Source organism: Phoxinus phoxinus (assembly GCF_949152265.1).
Source record: "Phoxinus phoxinus genome assembly, chromosome: 16".
NCBI classification, from domain to species: Eukaryota; Metazoa; Chordata; class Actinopteri; order Cypriniformes; family Leuciscidae; genus Phoxinus; species Phoxinus phoxinus.
This window is the reverse complement of record NC_136891.1, coordinates 28243415-28269955: the sequence shown is the minus strand read 5'-3', so window position 1 is coordinate 28269955 and position 26541 is coordinate 28243415. Positions and strand designations below refer to the sequence as shown.

The window sequence follows — 26541 nt, the reverse complement described above, 5'->3', positions numbered from 1 at the left end:
AGAGAGGAGGGGCCGTTTCCTGAGAGTTATTTACTTTGAGCCAGATGATTAGTTCTCTGGGAAGGATGGACTGTAACATTGAATCAATTACAGGTTGCTCTTGCAGAGGCGCATTTGTGTGAGTGGCCGTGGTGCAGGACGGAGGAGCACAGCACAAGGGAGAGGATTACTACTGCTTTACAACTGAGGACCCTTGGGCTGATTAGAGTATTTTACAAGAGCTTTGCCATTCATTTTGGCTGTTCTTTTTTATCAAAGGGAACAACCAAAAGGGATTAAAAAGGTATTGTATGTTTCAATTAGTTTAATTAGTTTCTTTTGCATTTTCTTTCAAGCAAAGTTTCCACCAGACGTTCAAAAACCTTTGAGCACAATTGCACTTATTCAGGATTAGACTAATTAAAGCTGTTCTTTTATTTCTTTTTTTGAACAATTGCATTTTTAATTTACTTAGTTTTCTCAATTTCTGAGACGACCAGTAAAAAGAAACAAAACCAAAAAAAAAAAAAAATGTTTTAGCCCTATATAAACTCACTGAATTATTTACTTTTAAATGATAAGTGGATGTTAATATATATATATTTCATAAATGCTCACAATGGACAAGTCAATCATTCGTTTTCATCTCAGAAAAAATAAACGGATTTTTCCACTTTGATTCTGGACACCATCGAGGAGGATATATACTTGTTTCCCCCATGGAACCGCATTATCACTCGTAAAGTCAAAGCCTGGTTGTGCTGGATCCCAGTTGGAGCCACAGGCGCGCAGCTGGGGGTGTCTCAGCCCTTGGAGAGGCGCAGCTCTGGCATCTAATGGCAAACACATTTCAGACTGGATTTTGAGTCTTGTTTACCCATCAAAATGTAAATGGGATGCGCATGACCATTCTGGAATACCCTTCTTTGGATTTGTCAGTGGGATGGATGGATATTTATTTATTACGGAGCGATGAAGTCAAAGCACGACTGAGGAGTTTAGAAAAACTTTGCCGCCTTCTGCGCTGAGTTCCGCGTCGATGATGAATCTACATGAATGGGTACTTCTCTCACATCTGGATTAACTTAATGCAATTAAGGTAGTATTTACCAAGGACCAAGGAGACCACGTTGCTTTGACTAAAATAAGGCTGTAACTGGATGAAATATAAGAAAATCTTTTTTTTTTTGCTTTTTTTTTATTTTTCTGCAGCGAGCTGAGACTTCACATCACCATGCTATCTTTAGACCGCTTTCTTTTATTCCCATGGAAATCGTTTTTTTACGCGTGAAGTAACCGGGTGTTGGATGGCACCCCTCGCTCAGCTGTTGCCCGAGAGTGTCAAGCGCAGCGGATCGGGTGTGTTTGGCAGCCAGTTGCGCATCTGTGTGTGTGGGCGCCTGGTGATGGGGCGTGCGCGGAGAAAAGTACGCTCAGGCACCGCTGGACAGATGAGCGGTACCAAAAGCGGTCCAGAATTGATTCCCTCGGCAATCCAATTGATTCCCAAATTGCTGCACAGAAGGGGTCGACTAATTACAGTCTTACTCAACACCCCCGGATTCACCAAGGATAATTAGCTTGAGTGGGGCTGACATGAGCAAATGGCAGAGCTTCAGTCTTCTCTGGGCTGTAAAAAAGAAAAAAAGTTTTTTCCCCCTTCACTTTGAAGTACCCCTTGCGGTATATTTTTTTCACAAACGTTTAAACGAACTGGATATGCTTTCATCAATTATTTACCTTGATATATAATTATTATTTTACAGAAAACCAATTAAATAAGTGGTGCATTTTTTAGGATAATTGAGTTTTGCAATAACAGAGCTGACCACTTCAGATTGAGTGACACTGGCTGTGTGCTGAAGCGCTGATGGAACCCAGGGGTCTGAGGATTAGACAGACAGAGATAAAACACGCGCGCGTGGAATGTCTGATTAGAAACTCGGCGAGGCAAGCGTTTGAGACCTGTGACGGGACTTTTGAAATCACAGGAACAAAAACAGAATGCCAAAAAACATTTGCACACCAAACATTAGACGTGCGGTAGACGTCGAAAAAAAGAAGTCACCTGGCGTTACAAAACAACCCCTTCAGTGGACCGAAATTGGACGTCCAAAAATCACATAGAAAAGATGTCACTCCGACGTCACATTGTTTAGTGCGTACTTCAGCACTCTAATCTTATTTACGCATTTTAGGCTTAGGCTACAGTTCATAAAAAGGTTGAATATAGCCTAAATCTTATTTCAGATGGCCAAATTTAATTGCATATTCATTTAGACCGAGGAAAAATATAGATTTTAAATAAATGAAACCGTTAACCACTCATAACTCCCGCTCAGAGTCACAATGTCACATAGATTTAAGCAGTAAAGAGAAACAATTCTTAATACTGAGATGTGTGTATATGAGCTGTTATGTTTTATATTTTAAGGTATCCTTATGGTTTAGGATTTTAAAAGTTACAATTGTACCAATGTAAACAAACTCTTTTCGTATTTTTTGGAACATTGAAGAAAAAAAAAAAACTCATAGGATTTCTGTTGATTCTACTCGCAGCGGTGGTCTGTCGGGGGAAATGTGTAGAACTGTGTCTCCACCTGCTGGTCAAACAGCTGAAGCTGAACAGATCTATCCAAGCGCTCCCCGACGACGAGTCTGGCGTCAGTGTACTGACTGAACAGCGTCCAGACTCTTAAAGACCTTTTATGTCTTGACTCTTGGCACTGAACCTTTCCAAAACTTTCTGCTTCCTATGATTCAGGCTACCTGAGCTAATAGAGGTTCATATTTTACACTGGATTAACCACAAGAGATCAAACCCAGAATTGACAAAAACAAAAAGTTATATATAGGCCTATATCTATGTATAATTTTCATATTTTCTTCAAATATTTAAAATAGTAACATCTTTCCCCCCCTTTCAGCAGAGCACAATCAAAGTGACCATGGGATTCCTGGAGACACATCTCGTTTTGGGGATTGTCTTAGGGGTATTTACAGGTATGTGGATTTTAAAAAAAGAAGATAATTTAAAAGCTACACTACAGTATAATTAATTAAATACATTAAATATTTCCCTGCAGGTGTTTCAAAACCATGGCCGGTCATTAATTCAGATAAAGAAGATTTTATTTTGACACCTCATTCGGAGTTCAACATCACATGCTCTGGGGAAAGCAGAGTGAGATGGGCCGAGCCATTACCGGTCAACAGCATTGTGCACTCCGGGTTTAATCACAGTACTTTGGTGCTCGTTGATGTTGTTGCATTAAACACACGTCTCTACACCTGCGAATATGTGGATCCGTCTGATAGCTACGCTGAGATCTACGTTTTTGTTCCAGGTAGGCCTACGTTATTGTTCACGACTACTGAATAGCCTCTATTACAAATTATTAGCACATTATGTTTTTGTGAAAATGACTCCCACCTCTTGTTCCACAGACCCTGAGGTTCCATTCGTGTCTGAACCTGTTGTTGAGACACATGACATGGGCATGATGACTATCCCATGCCTCGCTACAAACCCAGATTATCAAGTGATTCTCAGAGACCTGCAGAGTGGGGATGAGGTTTCTCTGTTGTACGAGCACAAGATGGGCTTTTTCGGCACGTTATCACCAGGTCAATACGTTTGCGAGACGAGCGTGAATGGCAAAGCAGTGAGGAGCAGCGTTTATAATGTGACAAATGACACGGGTAATTCATTCACTACAAATAATTCAACATTCAGAGTGTTTAGGTTACAACTTATTTCGATAGTCCACTTTAGACATTCTACCAACTAAGTAGCCTACACTGTAAAAAAATGATATGATCAATATTAAAGTCATGACAACATTTTTTTTTTTACATTGCTTTAACTCAAAGTTAGGTTATATAAGATTCAACTCATTTTGTTAATGTCAGTTCGATGTCATTTAAGTTGAAATGACTGAAAAGACAAAACTCTGAAGTTAGCTGACATCGTTGCAAATTAGAGAGAGATGCATGAAGAAGTTACACTGTAAAAACTAAGTTGCTGCCTTAAATTTTTAAAAACAATCAACTGGAATGTTTAAGTCATTTCAACTTAAAGTACATTAAAAAAATGAGTTGAATTTTGGTTGAAAAGTGGTAAAAAATAAGTAACTTTGGAAATGTCAACAACCAGTCATTAGAGTATTAGTATAGACTTGTCTGCTTAATATCTGCTAACGCTATATTCTGATGCTCCCCAACAGACATTCTACTGACTGTAAGTAACTTTGCAAGTACATGTCAACTTATTGTACTTACCCTGATCTAACAGTCTACTAATACTCTAATGACTGGTCGTTGACATGTAGTTGCTAAGTTACTTATAGTTAGTAGAATGTCTAAAGTGGACTATTGGAATAAAGTGTTAACTTTTATTTTGAAATTTCTGTATAACGGGCCGTAAAGTGAAACATTAGGTCATAGCTTTGACATTAGATACCAAGGGAGATTACAAATTCTTGTTGACGAAGAGATGATGACATTTTGAGTTGGGGTGGGCCGCAGGTGTGAGATGCTTACACACACTTGCTTCATTTTGGATCATCATCACACACCGCACGTTCCTCATGAGAATAACATTTAGTGACTGTCGAAGGCCACTGCGTAAGGAATTTGTACAGGAATAAATCGAAATGATTGATAAAGTGATTGGGTGTTTCTGCATTGGTCTTGGACTAAGTTTAACCTTGCATCAAGTAACTGGTCCTGTTTTCACTCACACGTGTTTTATTATTAATAGAAGACTAGTAAGCAAAGATGAGTTTTATAACAGCATTGTTCATTTATTGAATGGTTTTGATTGCATTGAAGATGACGACGACGATGGACAGCGTGTGAATGAGGATGAACAGCAGGGCTTCAGCATACAGCTAAGAGCCAGTATGGAGGCTGTGAACGAGGGGGATGCTGTCAATCTCACCTGTGAGACTCCTCCAGGAAAGGATTTCCACCAGCAGTGGGTTCATCCAGAAAAACAGGCAAGAACCTCAACCAAGAATCTCTCTCTCTCTTTCTTTCCCTCTCTGTTGTGTACTTCCCTAATATATGCAAAACTGGCTCCTCTGAAACTCTAGAACTGAAGACTTCTGATGTGATGCAGAGGTGTTTTCTGGTGTAGTATTCCTTCACTCTTTATGTTACAGTAGGAGAAAATGCAAAAATTGAATCTTAAAAAAAGTGAAGGTAGAAACCTCAAAGGAAAGGAATGACACTAATTTACTGTGCACTTTGACCTATGACCTGCACGTCCTGTGAGTGTTCAGGACAGATGTGTGTTTCTTACCGGTTTTGTGAATCCGTGTGGGAGTATGGGAAAATGTGCATGTTTAAGGAAGGATTCTCCTAATGCAAAAAATGCCTGCTAGTTAGTTTGAGTTAGTTTTTAGTTTGTAATATGTTTGTGTGTTTGATGATTAATGTGAGTTCCTAATCATAATGTTTGATAGTTTAGTCAGTTGTCATTTAGTTTGTATTTGATGATGAATGAGAGTTCCAAATAAAAAAAATTGTTAGTTAGTGAGTGTGGCCTGGTAAACCCTACATTATGGGGACAAAATGTCCCCACAAATATGGCACATTTTTTGGTCCCCATGAGGAAAACAGCTTATAAATATAAAGTGATGTTTTTTGAAAATGAAAAAGTTGTTTACTTGGTGGTGAAAGTGAGTTCCAAATCAAATAATGTTAGTTAGTTAGTTTTAGTGATTGTGTGTGTGTGTGTGTGTGTGTGTGTGTGTGTGTGTGTGTGTGTGTGTGTGTGTGTGTGTGTGTGTGTGTGTGTGTGTGTGTGTGTAAATGATGATGAATGAAAGTCGCCCCCCCCCCCTCCAAAAAAAAAAAGGTTAGTTAGTTTTTGTGTGTGTTTGCGGCAAAGATGTGTTTAGATTTTAGTGTGATGTAGCACAACATCCATGTTTGATTTAAATGAGTCTGTCAGAAGCATTATCTTTAAAATAAGAGACATTGGTTTTTGAAAGCAGTGTGGAATTGTGTAGAGAAGTTCCAAGTCCTTGTCTGGTCTGGAGCTGTGCTGGTTCTGCTGGGGTTGTTTATGATGAGTTTGCGGCCCTTTAAAAGACTCGTGTAGAGCTGATTTATCTCTAGCGGGCTGCACTGACATATTGGTACAGACTAGTCCTGGCAGAGAATATGTGTTACAGAGGCTAAAGTACATCTTTTCAAAGAAAAGGCTGATATAAAAATGGAGTAGGTAAAATAGATTATAGAAAAGAAAAAAAAACACTCTAAGCAACTGATATCTATCATCATTCCACATGTGTGTGATATTGCTCTTTATTTTCTCTCCTCGTTCTCTCACTATTCAGGCCAGAGAGGCTGTTCCGATAAAGCTAGCTTTCCCAGACAAGGTTCAGTACATCCTCAACATCCAAAAATCCTCCGTGGCAGACACTGGACGCTATGAGTGTTCTGTAACCAACCAGCTCACTAGACAAACCAAGTCCAGCAGTTTGGGGATCACAGTCCACGGTATGTACTTCCCTTTCTCACTTAGATTCTGCACACCTCTGCTTTCACCATTAAAACCAGTAAACGGAGATGGGATGAACAGATGTGGGGTAGTCAATCAATCAATGTTCTTTCTTTCTTTCTTTCTTTCTTTCTTTCTTTCTTTCTTTCTTTCTTTCTTTCTTTCTTTCTTTCTTTCTTTCTTTCTTTCTTTCTTTCTTTCTTTCTTTCTTTCTTTCTTTCTTTCCTTAGAGAGCTCTTTTGTGGAAGTAATATCGAATGGTATTGGGCCAGCGGAGGTTGCGTCTCTTCTGGAGGAAAAAGAGTTCACCATTTACATTGATGCTGACCCTGAGCCAAAGGTCAGCTGGTTTAAAGATGGCCTTCAGCTGGATGACAGCTACATCTCCACCAAGACCACTCATCTGGGTGGCCTCAGGTAGAATTTCACAAAATTGCTCACAAAATACACATTATTTTAATAATCTCTATTACTGATAATATATTCTATGAAATATATTATAATGTATGAATGTATTTCTTTGATAAGATATCACGAAGGTTTTATGGGAACAATTTGTATTAACCTAAATAAATAAATGCTATAAAAATTATTTTTTTAATATTTGAAAATGAACATAAAATACTTATAAATAAATAAATACTGTAGAAATGTATTTTTTATACATTTAAAAAAATCTAAATAAATAAATACTATAAAATGTTATATTTAAAAGCATTAACCTACATAAATAAATTGTAAAACTTGTTTTACAGAATTTAATTTCAGCTTAAGGTTAATTTTTAAATATTCATGCAACTCGTGAAATGTTATAAATATATTTATATGTACACATTAACATTGAGTTAGATAAATGCTGTAAATTTATTGTTAGTTCAACCTTTCTTAACAAAGCTTTGTCACCAGTTTCATAATACCACTCAAATAACTGTAGTGATTATGTCTTTTTCTCATGAAGGTATGAAAATATTCTGGTCTTCCGCCATCCCATCGAGGAGGACAGTGGCATCTATGAGGTTGTTGCGTCGACTGGCTCCAGGACTTCAAGATTTTCATTCAAACTGCTGGTTGAAGGTATGATTATATAAAACAGCCGAACTATGTATGAAGTGCCTGCATTGATTCAGAAACCCAAATCTAAAGCATTGGTACCTATGAGATGTGTATGAGAAAATCAAATACTTGTTCATGTCACGATCAAAGTGTTATTTTTTGTACAGCCATGTACCCAGAGCTGCCACAGTCAGTGCTGGCTCCAGTGATGTGGCCCCAGAGGGAGAGCATGGTGGTGTCTCTCCACTCAACTTTCAGACTCACATGTCGAGGTCAGGCCGAGCTCACTTGGCAAAGCCCTGTTTACCTTCATGATAAGACCGACTCTGAAAAGAAAGGACTCTTCATCTCTACCGTGACTGTTGGCAATGCGACAGCTGCTCACACAGGAGAATACAGCTGCAGCTATGACTCCAGCAACAACACCGAGGAGACCACCATCTACATCTATGTGCCAGGTAGGTACAGGTACAATATGTTAGTATGAAGCCTTCTGTACATGGCGAACTGACATTGAATTTCTTCCCTTCAAACATTTTGATCCATCAACGCACACAGATCCACAAACGCCGTTTGTACCATCCATGGCACCTTTTGAAAACCACGTGTTGAGTCATGATGAAATGGAGATTCCTTGCCGTGTGACAGACCCCAGTACCAGCGTCTCTCTGATTCACATTGAGACCAATCAGGTTCTGCACAGCGTCTATGACAGCAAGAGAGGTTTCGTCGGCCTCTTCAGCGCTGGGACGTATGTCTGCAGGGCCCTCGTTAAAGGACAGAAGCATGACAGCATACAGTACATCGTACACGGATGGACAGGTCAGTTTATTATACAGTTTCAAAAAATCGACATATTCTTAATCCAAATCATTTCAAAACAAGATTTTACTTGAGAAGCAAAATTTGAAAAGAGGAATATTTTAATTGTATTTTTCTAAGGTTTTTGTTTTTTATATTTAATTAAATACACAATAAATTTTTTTGTCTTATGTTTATTCCAGTAAAAAACAATAAAAAGTTATATATATATACAGTATATATATATATATATATATATATATATATATATATATATATATATATATATATATATATATATATATATATATATATATATATATATATACACATTTTTTAAAAATTTTACTGGAATAAACATAAGACATTATGACATGCCTTAAGTGTTTATATAGTCTCCTTAAAAACAACTTAATTTATCTTACACTCTTTTTTTTCTTGAAATGTCTAATCTAAATATCTAGTTCAGTCATGAAACTCTAGAAGGTGCAGGCTGATTGGTTCTTTACATGCAATCTGCAAGCAATCACATCATTACCGCATGGCACAAGATGACTGGCCTCTGCTGATACCGCAGCCAGTGAGATTGCTTCCTCAACATTTAAATAGTCTGGTTTTTGCTGTAAGCTAGTCCTGCTGCGCTATCAGAGTTCCTCTGAAAACCTCCCAGCTCCACCTGCCTAGATCTGCTACAGGACTTGTGTGTTTCTATTAATGCAGGAGCAGCAGATCTTACATGCTCACAGCAGTGTGTATGTGTATCTTTTAGCAGTAGCAAGTCCATACTTGCAACAATAATCAATAGCAGCAGCAGCAGTGTAGCAGATCTAGTCCTAGTGGGCTTCTACTCTGCAGAGACCAAATACATTAAAATTGCCATATTCAATGGCATGCTTAAACTATTCAGAGTTGTCATGATTGGATATATATATGCACATGTTTTGGTTAAATGTTTCTGCCCTTTTTCAGGAGACAATGAATTTTGTTTCTTCCCCTGCCATGCATTAAACCAACTGAATTTGACTTTATTGTATTGTTTCTCAGGAGGGTCAGATCTGAGAGTCGAGCTACGAGCAGAGAAGAAGGCTCTGCTGGCGGGTGAGTCGATCACTGTTGACTGTGTGGCCAGAGGCAGTATGATGTTGGAGGATCACTGGAAATACCCTGGGAAACTGGTGAGATAAACAGCTCCAAAATAATAAACCTAGATAAAATAAACGAAAATAATACAAATTGAAAATAAGTATATTTTTTTGACATACATTTATATTCTGCCTCTGTCGTTCTCTCTCAGGCGGATCGAGGAGTAAAGACCGTAAAGGAGAATGAGCGAGATCTCGAGATCCATTACACTCTGAGAGTGACTAACGCCTCACCGAAAGACAGCGGCGTCTACGCCTGCTCCATCACTAACATTAACAGCAACGAGAGCCAAACCAAACAGCTCACTATTACAGTCTATGGTACAGAGATCACATATACACTCACACAGACACGCTATAAAATGCACATGATTTTTAATGCGTAAGGATGATTTACACATATGCATACGTGACGATGGTTAATTTGCGTTCCTAATCTGCCCTTATGTACAGATCATGAGTTTGTGCACATAAATCCTTTGATTGGTCCAGTGGAGACTACTAGGCTGGACGAGGTGCGAGAGTTCAAGGTGGACATAGAGTCTTTACCCGCTCCCAGAGTCACATGGTTAAAGGACGGCTCCGTCCTGGGAGACGTTGCTGCAGAGATCAACACTAGCCTCCTGAAAATCAGCGAGACCAGGTGACCACAACTTCCACCTCACCAACCTCATCTGAGCACTGTTACATCTTCTGTATTTACAAGTGACTAAAATTGCTTTACTTATACATTGTATTTGTGCTTAAATGTTTTAAAAGTGTTGATTTAAAGCTGTTGTGTGGTTTGTTCAGTTACCAGGGTGTGTTGACCCTGATCAGGGCTAAAGCAGAGGACAGTGGGAACTATACCATCAGGGCAGAAATAAGCAGCCTGACTACCAGCTACAATTTCTACCTTCAGGTTAAAGGTGGGACCTTTTTTTCTCTGTGTACCTACAAGTTGTTTCTGTCACTCTTTGGTTTACCTACATTTACATGTGTTTGCTTTTGTCTCTGCTTGCTGTTGGTTTATCTCGATGCACCTCTATATCTTTCTTCAGCACTCTTTACATATACAGTGCTATGCATAAGTTTAGGCACCCATGCTAAAGTTGACTAAAAAGAGGAATAAAAAATCATCTTTTGGAAATTGAACTTAATGCCTTAATTTAAAAAAATAGGAAAAATCCAACCTTTAAGGACACCAATTTTCTTTGTGAATGAATAATGTATCGTAAATAAATAAATGTTCTTCCTTAAAATACAGGGTGCATAAGTTTGGACACCCCTATGTTAAATTCCCATAGAGGCAGTCAGATTTTTATTTTTAAAGGCCAGTTACTTCATGGATCCAGGATACTCTGCATCCTGATAAAGTTCCCTTGGCCTTTGGGATTAAAATATCCCCACATCATCACACACCCTTCACCATACCTAGAGATTGGCATGGTTTTATTTCAGTTAGCCTAACAGCTAGTTTGATTTGCATTGAGAGATGATCTTATGGAAAGTACTCCATGCCAATCTCCAGGTATGGTGAAGGGTGTGTGATGATGTGGGGATATTTTAATTCCAAAGGCCAGGGGAACTTTATCAGGATGCTGAGTATCCCGGATCCATGAAGTAACTGGCCTTTAAAAATAAAAATCTGCCTGCCTCTATGGGAATTTAACATAGGGGTGTCCAAACTTATGCACCCTGTATTTTAAGGAAGAACATTTATTTATTTACGATACATTATTCATTCACAAAGAAAATTGGTGTCCTTAAAGGTTGGATTTTTCCTATTTTTTTAAATTAAGGCATTAAGTTCAATTTCCAAAAGATGATTTTTTATTCCTCTTTTTAGTCAACTTTAGCATGGGTGCCTAAACTTATGCATAGCACTGTATTTGCTTATGTTTTTCTTGTTGTCAACTGGAGGATCTTTGTCAAGCAATCTGTAGCTACATGTACTTACAGTACAAGCGCTGGATTTCTTATGTTCTGTACGTGTTCAATACAGAGGTGTAGAAATTACTAAAAATAAGCACACCATGTTAAAGTAAAGGGTAATTTTTAAAAATGTTACTCAAGTTTCCACATTTAATTGTACTTAATAATGTTAAAAAATGTTTAAATAAAAGTAATAAAAGTGTATGAAGTCATAGCTTCCATGAAGTTATATTATATTTTGTTTCAAATGAAAAAAGAAGTAATACATTATTTGTATCATATAAATAGTTTTGTAAGAAAAAAACATTAAATTAAAATTAATATTAGAATATTGTGAAATTTTATTACAATATAAAATAACTGTTTTATATAGGCCTATGTTCAAATGCAATTCATTTTTTTGTGATGCAAATCTGAATTTTCAGCATTATTACTCCAGTCTTCAGTGTCACATGATCCTTCAGAAATCATTCTCATATGCTTATTTGCTGCTCAAAAAACATTTCTTCCCTTGTGAAAAAACAAACAAAATATATTAAAAACATTTATTTTATACCAAGTATACTACAAATCCATTCCATTTGCTGCCTGTTCATAATTTACTTGAAATATAAATACCGGTACTTTGTAACATTATAAATGTCTTTACTGTCACTTTTGATTATTATGATGCATCCTTGCTGAATAAAAGTATGAATTTCTGTTTGTTGCCAAACAATTTGTGGTGTGGCCAGTAAAACTGTTGGCAAGGAAAGTAAAAATCTGTCTCCTCTTCCAGTTCCCCCTGTGATTGTGGACCTGATGGACATCCACCATGGCTCTGCTGCAGGTCAGGAAGTGGTGTGTACTGTTGGCGGCTCCCCTGTCCCTGACGTGGACTGGTATATCTGCAAAAACATTAAACAGTAAGCAGTCTTCCTTCTTGTTTCACTCCCTACAGGTATTGGTATTTCTGTCTTTGTTCATTTGATCATCATTTCTCACTCTTTCCTTTTATAAAAGCAGTCCAAACTGGTGACACAGTCACATCCCTAGAGTGTAAAGTTAAGTCACCATAATGACACGCTGACTTCACTTTTCTTTCTTTCACCAGCTGTGCCAACGATTCCTCCCAGTGGATACCGCTTCCGATCAACTCTACGGACATCACTGTGGAACTGCAAATGGATGTGGACAACCACATTGAGAGTCACATAATTTTCCACCATCTTGAGAGCACGATTGCTGTGCGCTGTATGGCCAGAAATGACATGGGTGTTGTTTCACGGGAGGTTAAACTTGTGGCAAATGGTAAGAGCCCTGTTCTTGTCTCTACAGAGACTGCTTTTTTTATTTGAACAGCCACAAAGTTGATTTTTTAAACCAATCCATTCATCTGAAGTGCTCTAAATCTCTTAGTGCCACTGTTTGTCATGCATTCATAGAGTAAACAAAGTTTCAAGCTGATTTGAAACTAATTTGAATCACAGGTGTACAGTTTATTTAGGGATGAATTCCTGGGAGTAGATTTGCACCGAGGATAAGTTTTGTTTGTTGAAATCTCATTCATTATAAGGAAACATCTGTTTGTGTGTGATTATCTGTTCATCATGGTGCTTTAAACTCAGTAAATACTTGTAGTAGTCCTAACATCTGTTAGCCTCATTTCGTGCCTGTCTTGTCAGGCTCCCCATGTTATTTTCCTGTGATAGATTTCTCAGGTGGACCCTCCACTGCTTTTAGAAACAAATCCATATGTGTTTACACTAGTTGCGGTTGGCAGGGGTTTCGCTTCACTAAGTTACAGCTTAAATGAATTGCTCACACCTTGATTAACACAGCATACAAAAGTGATGCAGTTCAAAATGTTATACTTTTATGATGGCATTAGGTACATTATTTTAGCTTTACCTCAAGGAAAAGCTAGTTTTGTTTCGGCCATTTTCATAGATCAATTTTGTACAATATCCTTTCACATTTCCACCGTCCACTTCCTCATTGCTGCTGGTGTGTTCAGGTCCGCACTCAGAGCTCACTGTGGCTGCTGCTGTTCTGGTGCTGCTGGTCATTGTCGTCATCTCACTCATTGTGCTGGTCATTATCTGGAAACAGGTACTCACTCATTCATCCACTCACTCACTCATTCACATTGACTCATTCACTCACTCGTTTATTTACTCAATCACTTGCCCATTTACTCATTTACTTACACTGACTCACTGACTCAACCATTCACTCACTCACCCTTTTAAACGCTTATTCATTCATTCATACTTACTCTACCGATCAATCGTTTGGTGTCTGTAAAAATCTTTTTAAGAAATTAACTTTTATTCCGCAAGGATGCATTGATAAAAAGTGACAGTAAAGACATTTATAATGTTAAAATGTATGTTTTCAAATATAGACAAATATATGTTTCTATCCATCAAAGAATCCTGAACAAAACTATATTACGGTTTACGCAAAAATATTAAGCAGCACAACTGCCTAATATTGATAATAATAAGAAAATAGTATTAGAATATTAGAATGATTTCTGAAGGATCATGTGACACTGAAGACTGACAATTCAGCTTTGCCATCACAGGAATATATGACTTTCTAATGTAGTTTAAATTAGAAAACATTTTAATAATGTTTCACAATATTACGGTTTTACTGTATCTTTGATCAAATCAATGTACCACTGTTGAGCATAAGAGCAAAAACATATACAAATCTTACTGACCCCAAACTTTTGAAACGGTAATGTACCTATTTGCTCATTCACTCAGTCTCTTTATTCAATCACTCACACATTCATCCACTAACATACCTATTCAAATATTCACCCACTGATGCACATATTCACAAATCCCCACTCTCTTACATTCATTCTTGTAGTCACTCATGCACATTTGAGGTATGAATAGACAAAATGCATCAACACAGTCATGTTAGCTTCTGTGAGGGCTGAAATGAGATTGTAAATTGAACATATGTCACATTGTTTGAGTGTGAATGACACTTCTCACCTCTCAACCTGAGTGTGGAACAGCCTGAGTGTCCTCCAGTATCTGTAAGCTCTGTTCCTGACCACATGCGAATCACTCTCTCCTTCTGCACCTGTGTTTCAGAAACCACGTTATGAGATCAGATGGCGTGTGATTGAATCGGTCAGTCCGGACGGTCACGAGTACATCTATGTCGATCCCATGCAGCTTCCATATGATTCCCGCTGGGAGTTCTCTCGAGATAGCCTTGTTCTGGGTGAGTCACAGTGGTAGTGAATCAGTCCATCATGATCTTGTCTTGTGGATTCAGTGTGGTTCAGCCATCTTTGAGTGAAATTTTGTTGTGGTCGTGTGGTTTATGGGATTGTGGTTTTGTAATCTGACATCATCACAATCTATTTAGGTGATTTGTGTGGTTACTGTGCAAACTGATTGAGGTTTTTGACTCAAACATCCAATATGGTCTTGCACAGGAAACCACTGTGGTAATACTGAAAAGTTACAGAAAGCGCTTTGTGTTTCCATGCTCTCTTACACTAGATAATGTTTCTGTGGACTGTGGCATCCTCTGGTTATGCAAACGAGTTAAAGATTTGTGTGTGTGTGTGTGTGTGTATGTGTTGCAGGTCGTGTCCTGGGCTCAGGAGCGTTTGGGAAAGTGGTGGAGGGCACTGCTTACGGACTCAGTCGTTCTCAACCTGTGATGAAAGTGGCTGTAAAAATGCTTAAACGTGAGTTAATTGAAGTGTGACTAGTAGTTCTGATTTGCTTATACAATGTCTGGTGGGAGAGTGTTTTTTTACAAGCAGGATGATAAGCACAACAATATCTCATTTATGAATTATAATGATTAATTTAATGATATTAAAAGCTAATTTTTGTTGGCAATATGGTAATATAATTGGTAATATGATTGCTTCCTCAGCGACAGCACGCTCCAGTGAGAAACAGGCTTTGATGTCCGAGCTGAAAATTATGACCCACCTGGGTCCTCACCTAAACATTGTCAATCTTCTGGGAGCGTGCACCAAATCAGGTGAAAATGCACAAACACACAGATAACACAGACAGTCTCTAGGGTGGTTTCTTCTTGGTTTGTGGGTTTTTATTGTGTGGCGTTTTAACAGGCGGAGTTAAGTGCAATGTAGAACTTTAACCTCCTGCTTTTAGACATTTTACAAGTCTCTGATAACATTGGACCAGTTTTATTAACACTGCTCTCAATCTTTCTCATTCTTTTTGTCCATTTCTCTTTTCAGGGCCAATCTACATTATCACAGAATATTGTTTCTATGGAGACCTGGTGAATTACCTGCATAAGAACAGAGATGGTTTTCTCAGCCGCCACACAGAAAAGGGCAAGAAAGATCTAGACATCTTTGGCATCAACCCGGCCGATGAGAACAGCAGGAGGTCAGTCAAAACGTGATGTTAGGAATTGTTTTTATTTAGCTCTTTAATCTGATTGAAGATTAGGGGTGTCAGGATTGCAGTCTAATTGGGTAAGTGAAGACATTTATGAGAGGAGAGAGATAAAAGACATTTATGAGAGGAGAGAGATAAAAGACAAGTAAAGAGGTAGAGTAGGGGTGTCGCGATACAACGCTATTGACGATAACCGTGATATTTTGGCGATAACCGTAATATTTTAAATGAATAACACGCGTATGATAATATGGCACATCAATTATCCAGTGCCAGTCTCTGGTTAACATCCCAGCATACAGTAGGTGGCGGTATCGCATGCACCTTAACGCTGGTTGCAACCTGTCATAAAACGCAAGCAGTCACAGCGCGCATCTGCTACTGCCGCGTAAATGTCGTTGGATATGATAGACGAGACACTCTAACACACTCCAAGAAGGTTAGCTCGCCAGTATGGAAGTTTTTTGGATTCCGCAAAAATGATTCGTTAATCAGAAATGTTACATTAACCTGTTAACTGCTGACACATTTCTGTGTTTTTTACATCCCTCTGGACTTTTAGTCCGAAAGCGTGCTCATTCAGATACACACTTATGGATTATCATATGTTTACTTCAAATATTTTCAGACAGCAGTATTTCTTCTTCTTCTATTTTACCCAAAATAGGGCGATGTGAGCATTGAGTGTTAAACTCTCACATGTAATTTATGTTTCATTCATACTCAACGCCGGAGGACTGAAAGACTCAAATACTGTACGTTCCAGGAAATCCCTGATATAGACAAAGACGCCCAGCGATCGCTTTAGCTGAATAAAACGCAGATATACAGCAGACACCTCTTGAAGAAGTGCATACATTTTTGGTCAAGGTCTTGTATTCACAATGCGAGAGTCAAGCACTCTGTTAAGTCTCCTCCACACATCCCAAAGACTTTCAAAGAATTTAAGGTCTGGACTCAAGAGTTGCCAATTCATGTGTGAAAATTTAATATTGCAGTTTTTGCAGTAAAAACATAATATTTACTGCAATAATCATAGCCTATTTAACTAAACTTCATTTTTTTTATAAAATATTGATATTTGATTACAGCTTTATTTCAATTAATGGAAAATATTTTAATAGTTTTACTTTAGTTAACAATAACAACACTGGCTGTATGTTGTAACCCACAGTGAGAAGATTGGTGATCTAATGTCTGCACATTCACTTATAGTCCACATCAGATCGTTCTGCTATAAGATGATCTAATCATTCATAAGCATGGCCAAATATACAGATAGTGTGTGTTATCTGTTATCTAGAGTGACCTTACACAGCATTATGTTCTCGCCTGACTTATTATTTCTGTATTTATGTGTGTGTGCAGCTACGTCATCCTGTCTTTTGAGGGGAAAGGTGATTATATGGACATGAAGCAAGCAGACACCATGCAATACGTCCCCATGCTGGAAATGAGTGAAGCTTCCAAATACTCTCCCATCCAGAGATCAGACTATGACCATCCTCCCACTTACAGACAGTTAATTGGTAAGATAACTCTTTTAAAGGAATAGTTCACCCAAAACTCACTATTCGGTCATCATATACTAACCCTCACTCTCATGTTGTTTCAAACCAACATGACTTTCATTCCTCTGTGGAACACAAAAGCAGATATTTTAAAGACTCTACTTTTTTCCCCATCCAAGAACAATGAATGAGAACTGAAGCTTTCAAGCTTACAAGGCAAGCCATGTAATTCCAGAATAAAAGCTAATAATGGCTGAATACAAACAAAAGAATGTGATAAAAGAATAATGAAGATTAAGTCTCATACCCGCAGAGGTGTGGAAGGTTTGTCGAGGGAAGACAATAGAACATGAATAGCGCAGTTCTTCTCGCCAGGCAATGGAAAATAGACTGCAAGTAGATGTTTACAGGGCAATACAATATCTAAAGCCTTCTCTAAAAACTCACATGACATGGTCTTAGAAAATGCTTCATAAAATTCATAGTTTTAGAGATATAATCCTCAGATTTGGAAAGAAGCATGAGTAGATTTGTGGCTTCACTTTAATTGTGGTTAAAAGTTGTTATACCACATCCACATAATATTTTTATACATTTAAAAAAAATATATTCTTAATATTTGTTATTGTTTTTATGTTTGATGTTATCTCCATATTAATAACAGTCTGGGTAATTCTGAGTCTTGAACTATAAACTCTTAAAGGGGTCATGACATGAGAAAACAAATTTGCCTTGATCTTTTGGTAAAAAAGAGGTCTTTGTACCATTAAAACGTCCTGCAAGTTTCATAGCTTAAGACTTCCTCCCCATTATAAACGAATCATTTATTTAATCAAGCTCTAAATACAGCTCGTTCTGGATCCATGGTAAGAAGTGACGTCACGGTACGAAGTGACGTACCAGCGTTTGCATATGACCGCCTCCAGCCCAAGACAACTACGCCTAAAGCGCAAGGCAACTACGCTCATTTCGTATCATTGTCGCGCCCGCGCGCTGCGCGCCTCACAAGTGTTCAGTCGACGGACAGCGAGTGGGTCTGTGTACAGGGAAATTATGATGCCACGCAGATGTGCTGTTCCTGGCTGTGGACAAACAACATCTTTGAATACGCTGCGAAAGATCCAGTCGTCAGGGAAAAATGGATGCACTTTATTTTTTGCGGACGTCTCAGTCACGGCAGTGTTAGTTTAAGCGTGTGTTCTATACATTAAGAAGGATGACTGTTTTGAGAACAAATCCCAAAATGATGCTGGCTTTGCCAGAAAACTGTTGCTCAAAGATAAGTCCGTGCCTACTATTCTGGGCTCAACAACGACGACGCAAACTGTAAGTAATGTATTAAAAACTTTAAACAACTTTTTAAACACGCTGAATCCGCAAATGTTCTGGCTGGGGGCGTTAATAATTGATGCATAGGCACTGACGTTAGCCAATCATAACAGTGGGCGTTAACACTGAACTCTTAAAGGGGAAACACCTCCAAAACAGACTGTTTGAATCAGAGGATGAGAAACAGGGTGAGAAAAGGTCACAAATCACTACATTTTAAAAGTTCTTTGTAAAAAAAACTATAGTAATACTATAATTGGACCTAAGGGAACATAATAATAAAAAATAAAAAAACCATGTCATGACCCCTTTAAGTGTTGGCTTTCTAAATGTTGGTTATGTGTCTATTCAGAATGACCAAAGTATCATAAAGACTGACTTGTTTGTGTGATATTGCAATAGCTATTTGTACATATATGTATGACTATTGCAAGTCTTATGAACTCATATTCGAGCTTTGTGTGAGAAACTGTATTAGTCCCATCAACTGATTTATTGAAAAGATCGGCTGAATGATTATTCCCGAATCATTAACTTTTAAGCACAGGTCAATATTAACAGTGGAAAAACATCTTAAATTTTAGACTACAGACAAATTTACAAAGCTATTTTATAACTTTAAAAACTTTAAACGCTTGAAAGCTCTAATTAATTGAAATTGCATTGAAAAGAGCATGAAAAACGATTTTCTCCCTGTGTGTTGTATGGAAAAAAGAATGTCATACCGGTTTGGAACAACATCAGGGTGAATAAATAATGACAGAGTATTTATTTTTGGTTGAACTGTGCCTTTAAGTATAAATCACATCCATCTCTTTTTCTTTTCCTGTTCTGTTTTCTCATTCTTAATCCTCCAGATTTTCTTTTTCTTTTGGCGCTTTATTTTTCTGTCCATCCTTCGTTTACTGCACGTACTCCGGTTGGTTTGGCATCTTTTGTGGTCTGGTTTGGCTTGGCTGGTTGTTGTAGGAAACACACACACATACACACTGATGTTTAGCTAGTGATAGCAGAGAGGTCCACCCATGTCACTACAGTCCGTGCACCCTGCAATTACAGATGGTAATTGTAGCGCAAACGTCTTAATGCATCCATCTGCCTGCCATTCCTCAGACTTTACACACACACAAACTCACTTTTGAGCATACGGTTCTAATTTAAAATGTTTGTGTGACTAACAGACGGTGAAGTTGAGAACCTTCTCTCAGATGACACCAATGAAGGCCTGACGACAGCGGACCTCCTCAGTTTCACCTATCAGGTGGCTCGAGGGATGGAGTTCTTGGCCTCTAAGAACGTGAGTTAAATCCTGTTTGTGCGGGATAACTGCCTCTGTCAGTTTAGTCTGTAAACATTCACTTCAAAACACTTTTTGATCAGTTTAGACATAACATTGAGAGACATAACATTATAGCGATTGTGGATGTTTTTGCAGAGGAGGTGACTTGATGGTAGGTTTCTATATTTGAGAAAAGGGTTGCTTGTGGCTGTATAGTTAAAATACAGGATTGAGGGTTTGCAGAACTTCCCTGGTAAACTGAAACCTCTCAGTAAAAGCGATGCTGCTATCATTTCATGTTATGTTGTGGCAACTATTAATTAGACCTCTTGTTTAAAATTCGGCAACAGAGGGTTTATTAAATCTCATCCCACAAAGGTGGACTTTCTAGACCACCCTTGAAGAAAGACAGTGAGGGAGAGAGTTGAGGAAAGGAGTTACTGTAGGTTATGAAAGGGGTTGCTTAAGAATATTCTATAGGAATCCTAGCAAACTATATATTTCTTTGTTAAACTTAGACCTAAATATTAGGACTGTTAAATAAAATTGCTTTATAAAACTGCTTATAATTAAAAGAAATCAGAAAGAAAGAATACAATGTGTGTCATTTAAAAATCTTTTTATAAATATTTGTGTGGCGCTCATGTATGTATGTGCTCCTTGGTGAGTCTCTTTATCCTTTTGTGGTTTAAAAATGTCTTAACATAACGCTAAATTATATAGAATGTAATATATAGTATGAAGAGAAAAACAAACTGTTGAGCCTTTTGATGGGGCTGTGAGGGTACTTGACAAATGTGTACAAGACTGTGTTACATGGAATGGCTCAGACTCAAATGGAATAACTCTCTGTACCAAACACACTCTTGTTTACTTCTATTTGTCCCTGTTTCCCACAGTGTGTACACAGAGACTTGGCTGCACGTAATGTCCTGCTGTCTCAAGGCAAGATAGTGAAGATCTGTGACTTCGGGCTGGCCAGAGACATCATGCACGATAACAACTATGTCTCCAAAGGAAGTGTGAGTTGTTGTCTTAGTCCTAATGTGGTGTTTTTGATAAATCATAGATTATGGATATTTTCAGTGTTTTGACATGCCCTATTTTGGCAAAAACAGCTGAAACATTCGTCTTCTAATACTTCTTCTTTTTGTCTCTCACACACAGACTTTTCTTCCAGTGAAGTGGATGGCCCCTGAGAGTATTTTTGATAACCTGTACACTACAGTCAGTGACGTCTGGTCTTATGGTATCTTATTATGGGAGATCTTCTCTCTTGGTATGATTAATATGACCATAGACTTTTAGCATTTATTTACAAACTTTACAAATGACAAATGCACAGTATATAATGTGTTTTTGTCGTTTCTGTAGGAGGGACGCCTTATCCAGGTATGGTTGTGGATTCCAGCTTCTACAACAAGATCAAGAGTGGATACCGAATGGCAAAACCCGAACATGCTTCCAGCGAAGTGTACGTTCCATCTTGAAGTTTGCGTGACTGCTTTGCTGTGCTTGCCGCAGATATCTGACCAATGTGCTGTTGTTTGTCTATGTGCAGCTATGAGCTTATGATGAAGTGTTGGAACAGTGAACCAGAGAAGAGACCGTCTTTCCACGGCCTGAGTGATACGGTGGCCTCTCTGCTGCCCTCAGGATATAAGAGGGTAAGCCTGCAACATGGACACTAGATTGAGATTTATCACACTCAAATGGTCTCAGTTTTATTTGCGATGAAATCATTTTTAGGAGAGAATATTTCTCAGCCATTTACTAAAACTATTTAATTATTTCTCTAACTAAAATATTTGTGCTATAATATAATTTTTTGATTTTAAAAATATATATTTATTCTTAACTAAAATAACAATGATTTTTTTTTTACAGAAATGAATAAAATAAAATAAAATACAAATATCTGATGTTGTAATTAATCTCTTCCAAGACATCTGAACCATGTATTTTGCCAAAAAGAACCACCAAATAAGACAATAAGGGGGTATCTGATTGATATATACAAAAAATAACAACCATAGCCTTCAATTGTGAGATGTTTAGGGTAGAGTTCATCTAACATTGACGACGCCACACTCATTAATAATGTTATAAGGGATGAAATATACCCTGAAACTAAATTAAATAGCAATTTACAATAGTCATTTTCTAAAATAATGAAATAAATGCTATCTACTGTATTTATGCTCTAAACTAAACTAAAATTGAAAACTAATAATATAGAATTAAAAAAAAAAACTATAATAATATGTCCCAGCATGCCCTAATAAATGGCCCAGATAAAAGTATGGTGGAAATGGCTTCCCACTTCCTGTAGCTTAAATGCAGTGTGTCAATCTGGGCTTTGAGGCCTTGGCTATGTCTATGTCATCATTGGCAAAACTGCCAGACCGCTAACAGAGATTAGCACACCAGCGCTGCAGCTGGCTAACGCCCCAGCAAGGCGAAACCCAGCAGTGCTAATGACCAGGAGCATACAGTTAGCGTCCGCCAGCTAGCCATAATTGCTCTATTAAACAGACACCACACGTGGTACTTCAAAACTCTGCTTGCCAGAGTCACATGGCCCAGGGAATAACTAGCTCCTGTTATAGCACCTTGGGCAGGGGTGTGGTGGGAAATGCGGTTCGTGAATTGGCCTGTAAGCCCTCAAGTAACCTCAGAACGCTTGCAGAAATGGCGCAGAACTTCGGGGTTGAGCAGTGTTTATGGTGGCGTTGAAGTGCTATTTACAACAACCAGAAATGATTCAATTTCTCCCTCATTTCCTTCAGTACGACGCATTATAAGAGAGAACGGCAAGCTTAATTTGAGATTAACTACACATTATCTCACATAAATCCTTTTCAATAAACTCGTTTTTCTACTTGTTATTGCTGTAATACTCTTTCTGTTGTACTTTTATGTCTATTTGACATAATTTTTTTACATATTCAAATGTTATTTACAACTTTTCTTGGTGTGCAGTGTTATGAACGCGTGAATCATGACTTCCTGAAGAGCGATCACCCCGCTGTGACTCGGGTGCAGTGTATTGACAATGAAGATGCGTACATGGGCGTGCTCTACAAGAACCAGGGCAAACTAAAGGACCGCGAGAGCGGCTTTGATGAACAAAGACTCAGCTCTGACAGCGGTTACATCATTCCTCTGCCGGACCTCGACCCGCTGTCAAATTACAGCAAGAGGAACCGCCACAGGTAGCCCACAAATGACATTAGATTCTCACTTTGGGGTATTGGCTTAGAATGATGATTCTTAAAATTGTGGACACACATAACAGTTCAAAAGTTTGGGGTCAGTAAGATTTTTTTTTTTTTTTTTTTTAAGAAATTAATACTTTTATTAAATTGCACTTTTGATCAATTTAATGCATTCTTAGTGAATAAAAGTATTAATTTCTTTAAAAAAAAATCTTACTGACCCTAAACTTTTGAACTGTTGTGTATGTCCAAAATTAATTAAATGTTTCTCTATTTAACATGCTGTTCTTTTGAACTTTCTATTTCTCAAAAAAAAAAAAAAAAACCTGGGAAAAAATGTATCACCATTTCCAAAATAATATTAAGCAGCAGAACTGTTTTCAACATTGATAATAATAATACATATTTTTTGAGCACCAAATCAGCATATTAGAATGATTTCTGAAGGTTCACGTGACACAATTATTTTTTGCTATTGACAATCTCATAGCATAAATTGTTCTATTTTCTGCACAATATATTGGCCACCATATCGGTATCTGCTGAAATATGTAAATTTTTGATGTTATCGTTATCGGTCTGATGAGAATATATTAAAGGCGATAAAATATTAATATAAAATATTATTTCCTTCAGCTGAGACACTTCAGATGGTGTTGCGTTCGCCATAATGGTTTTGAATTGCTTGAATATGATTGGAATTTTGGGGAATTGGAACGGGGTTTGGTTAAGGAAAGTTGGCCTTCATTTTAAGTTTTAAAGCTTACACTGGTTCAGACTAGTTTGATTTATGTTGAAGTGATTGGGACATGACTTTTAATGGTGAGACTTTTGTTTAATCAAGCTCTCAAAAATTATATAAAAATTTGGATTTAGATTTATCGGCCAATATACCGGTAATCGTCTTTCAAACTGAATTATTGTAATAATTACAATTATTATTGTCAGTGCATCCCTACTTTTTTCTTTTTGCATTTCAACAAAATGTCATATTTATGACATATTTAAAAACTGTCCATTACTCAGTACAATATGAATGACTGAACTGTCCTCTCTTTTTCTCTGTAGCTCTCAGACGTCGGATGAAAGCGCAATAGAGACCGGCTCTAGCAGCTCCATGACCAAGCGTGAAGGAGAGACCCTGGAGGACATCACCTTGCTGGACGAGATGTGCTTAGACTCAGGAGACCTGGTGGAGGACAGTTTCCTGTGAGAGAATGATGCAAAGAGAGAGAGAGAAAGACATCTACAGACACATTTTACTCTGATTCATTACAAGTTCATGGATCTCTCCCTGCATCCTTCAATCATATTTTCCTCACTACACTCTATTGGAGCCTTCAGAAGAAGAAGAAAAAAACTTTGCTGCGTGAATGTCATTGATGTTTTTGGATTAGACATCGCCCTCTACAGGTCTGGAGGAATGAGCTGTGCACCACTGGACTTTATGAGCGCTCTTGATGAGGCTCAGTAAGTGGTTAAGTGACTCTAATGGAGCTAAGACCAATGAGGAGGGGAAGCGGAGAAGATATTTGTTTCTGTATATCATTTCTGTATGTTTGTAATGTGTTAGTTCGTGTGTGTCAGTGTCTGTATTTTGACGGGCATTCCGATCAGCAATATAAGCATGTCATTTAAAAGCATTTCAGTGACCTGAGTGGTTTCACAACTGCTACCTTTCAGATGAATCCATCTGAGCTACTAAAAAACCACTATAAACACTTAAAAACCAGCATAACTGAGTCAACATTCAACTATTTTGAATCAGGCCTGTTTTGTATTTTACATTTTTACAGAACCTTATGTCATTTAAGGAGCAGTACACCAACTAAACAGCACAAACCCTGCAAGACATATAGGTTTAATGTAACTGATCATATATCGTCAATGTCTCAATAAGTGGCAGTTTGAATTTTATTTTTGTACTATTTGGATAGAAGGGATATATTATTTGTGAATACTGGGTTTGGAAATGATGTAGTCCTAAATGAAGAAAATGGCAACTGTGTTTTGACCTGTGAGTCGCATTGTATTTTTTGTAACTTCAACCTTTATAAGTTGCTGATATGTCACTATTTATAACATCTTTACGTGTGGCCAAAGTTTTTTACCGAACTGAAGCGAAGAATTTTCTGATTTTGTGACTATTATGTTAGTCTGAGGCATTACTGATATTCAAAGCTAATCTTTTTAAAAAGATGACCCAAATGAAATGGCTTATCTCAAAGAGTTTCACGGCATCTTTTGAGGATTTTACCGAGTCTCTGAAGCTTGTACTGCAGTGTAGTCACGAGGAAAGACTCTGTGAATCAGTGAAACCATTTGCTTATGTTTGAAAGTCGGTACCTTTTTCAGTTTTCTCTGATTCTTCTCCAAGTTGTACCTGTCAAGTGGATTTTATGAGCATTCAACCAAATGGAAAAAGAGATAATCATGGCCTGCCAAGAAGTGCTAGTTCGAAGTGCTTGTGAAGATTTGTGTGACCCCCCCCCCCCCCCCCCCCCCCAGCGATTTAAAAAATCACAGTGTAGATAAAAATCACATAGCCAAATCCTGTAGTCTTGAAGCATCTTAGAGACACGTCATTTAGATTTTCTTTACTTTGATGTTATACATCACTGTTTGTTGTAAGTGTGTATCATTGTATAACAGGACTTCAGCATATCACTGCCTGCCCCCTTCTTCACCCTCTACTGTGGCACGTCAGGAGGAGAGATATATATGTATAAAAAAAAACTGTTGCACTTTTTAAAACTCTTCTTTTGAATATGTTATAGCATTTCATTATTCTGCTTTTTGTGTGTGTGTGAGTGTGTGTAGACGTTGAAAATGTGTCTATGCTGAAAAAGGAAGGTAAATGATTCCTAAAGAGACAGTGTGAATGTTCTTGTGCAGGAAGAGGGGAAACAAAGGAGAAGTATGAAGTATATTCTATGGTACAATACATGCGTAATGCTAGGTAGTTATTCCCTTTAACAGATGTTATTCTTTTGCTATAATATGCATTATGACCATGTACATTCAAAAGATTTATATTTCAATAAATGAGATTTAATTGACTATGTAGTTGAGCATTTCTAGCTTTAAATTGTATTGCATTTTTTGAGATCTTGCTCTGATTATAAATAACGGATGCAAGAGTTTCCAACCAGACAGATTCACACAACTAGAGTATTTGATTGATTATCTCATTTAAATAAAAAAATCTAATACATGGAATATTGCTATAGCACAATAAAGTCTGGCGTACATTCAGAAAATACTCACCTAAGTTGTCTTACGTCATAGACTATGTCATTTTAACTTACATAATTGGTTAAATACAGACTAGTTTTGGGTTGCATAATTGTTTAACTGTTAGTTTTTTTGGACCAAGCAATAGCCATAAAAAAAATTTAAAAAAA

General features: G+C 37.7%; 1 protein-coding gene across 1 annotated transcript; it reads left to right on the top strand.

The window, feature by feature from the left end:
* The first annotated feature begins 58 nt into the window (after positions 1–58).
* Positions 59–26196, top strand: pdgfra (platelet-derived growth factor receptor, alpha polypeptide). The gene is made up of 29 exons (XM_079584018.1): positions 59–283; positions 2907–2982; positions 3066–3326; positions 3427–3681; positions 4813–4979; positions 6327–6489; positions 6721–6907; positions 7449–7564; positions 7711–8001; positions 8102–8365; positions 9389–9519; positions 9639–9807; positions 9940–10129; positions 10279–10394; positions 12179–12305; positions 12494–12690; positions 13397–13491; positions 14499–14631; positions 15002–15106; positions 15301–15411; positions 15635–15788; positions 17169–17329; positions 19822–19937; positions 20819–20941; positions 21087–21198; positions 21294–21393; positions 21481–21586; positions 22902–23134; positions 24206–26196. The coding sequence occupies exons 2-29, from the start codon at positions 2928–2930 to the stop codon at positions 24348–24350; spliced, it is 4383 nt and encodes a 1460-aa protein (XP_079440144.1). The 5' UTR covers positions 59–283; positions 2907–2927; the 3' UTR covers positions 24351–26196.
* Positions 26197–26541: the final 345 nt, after the last annotated feature.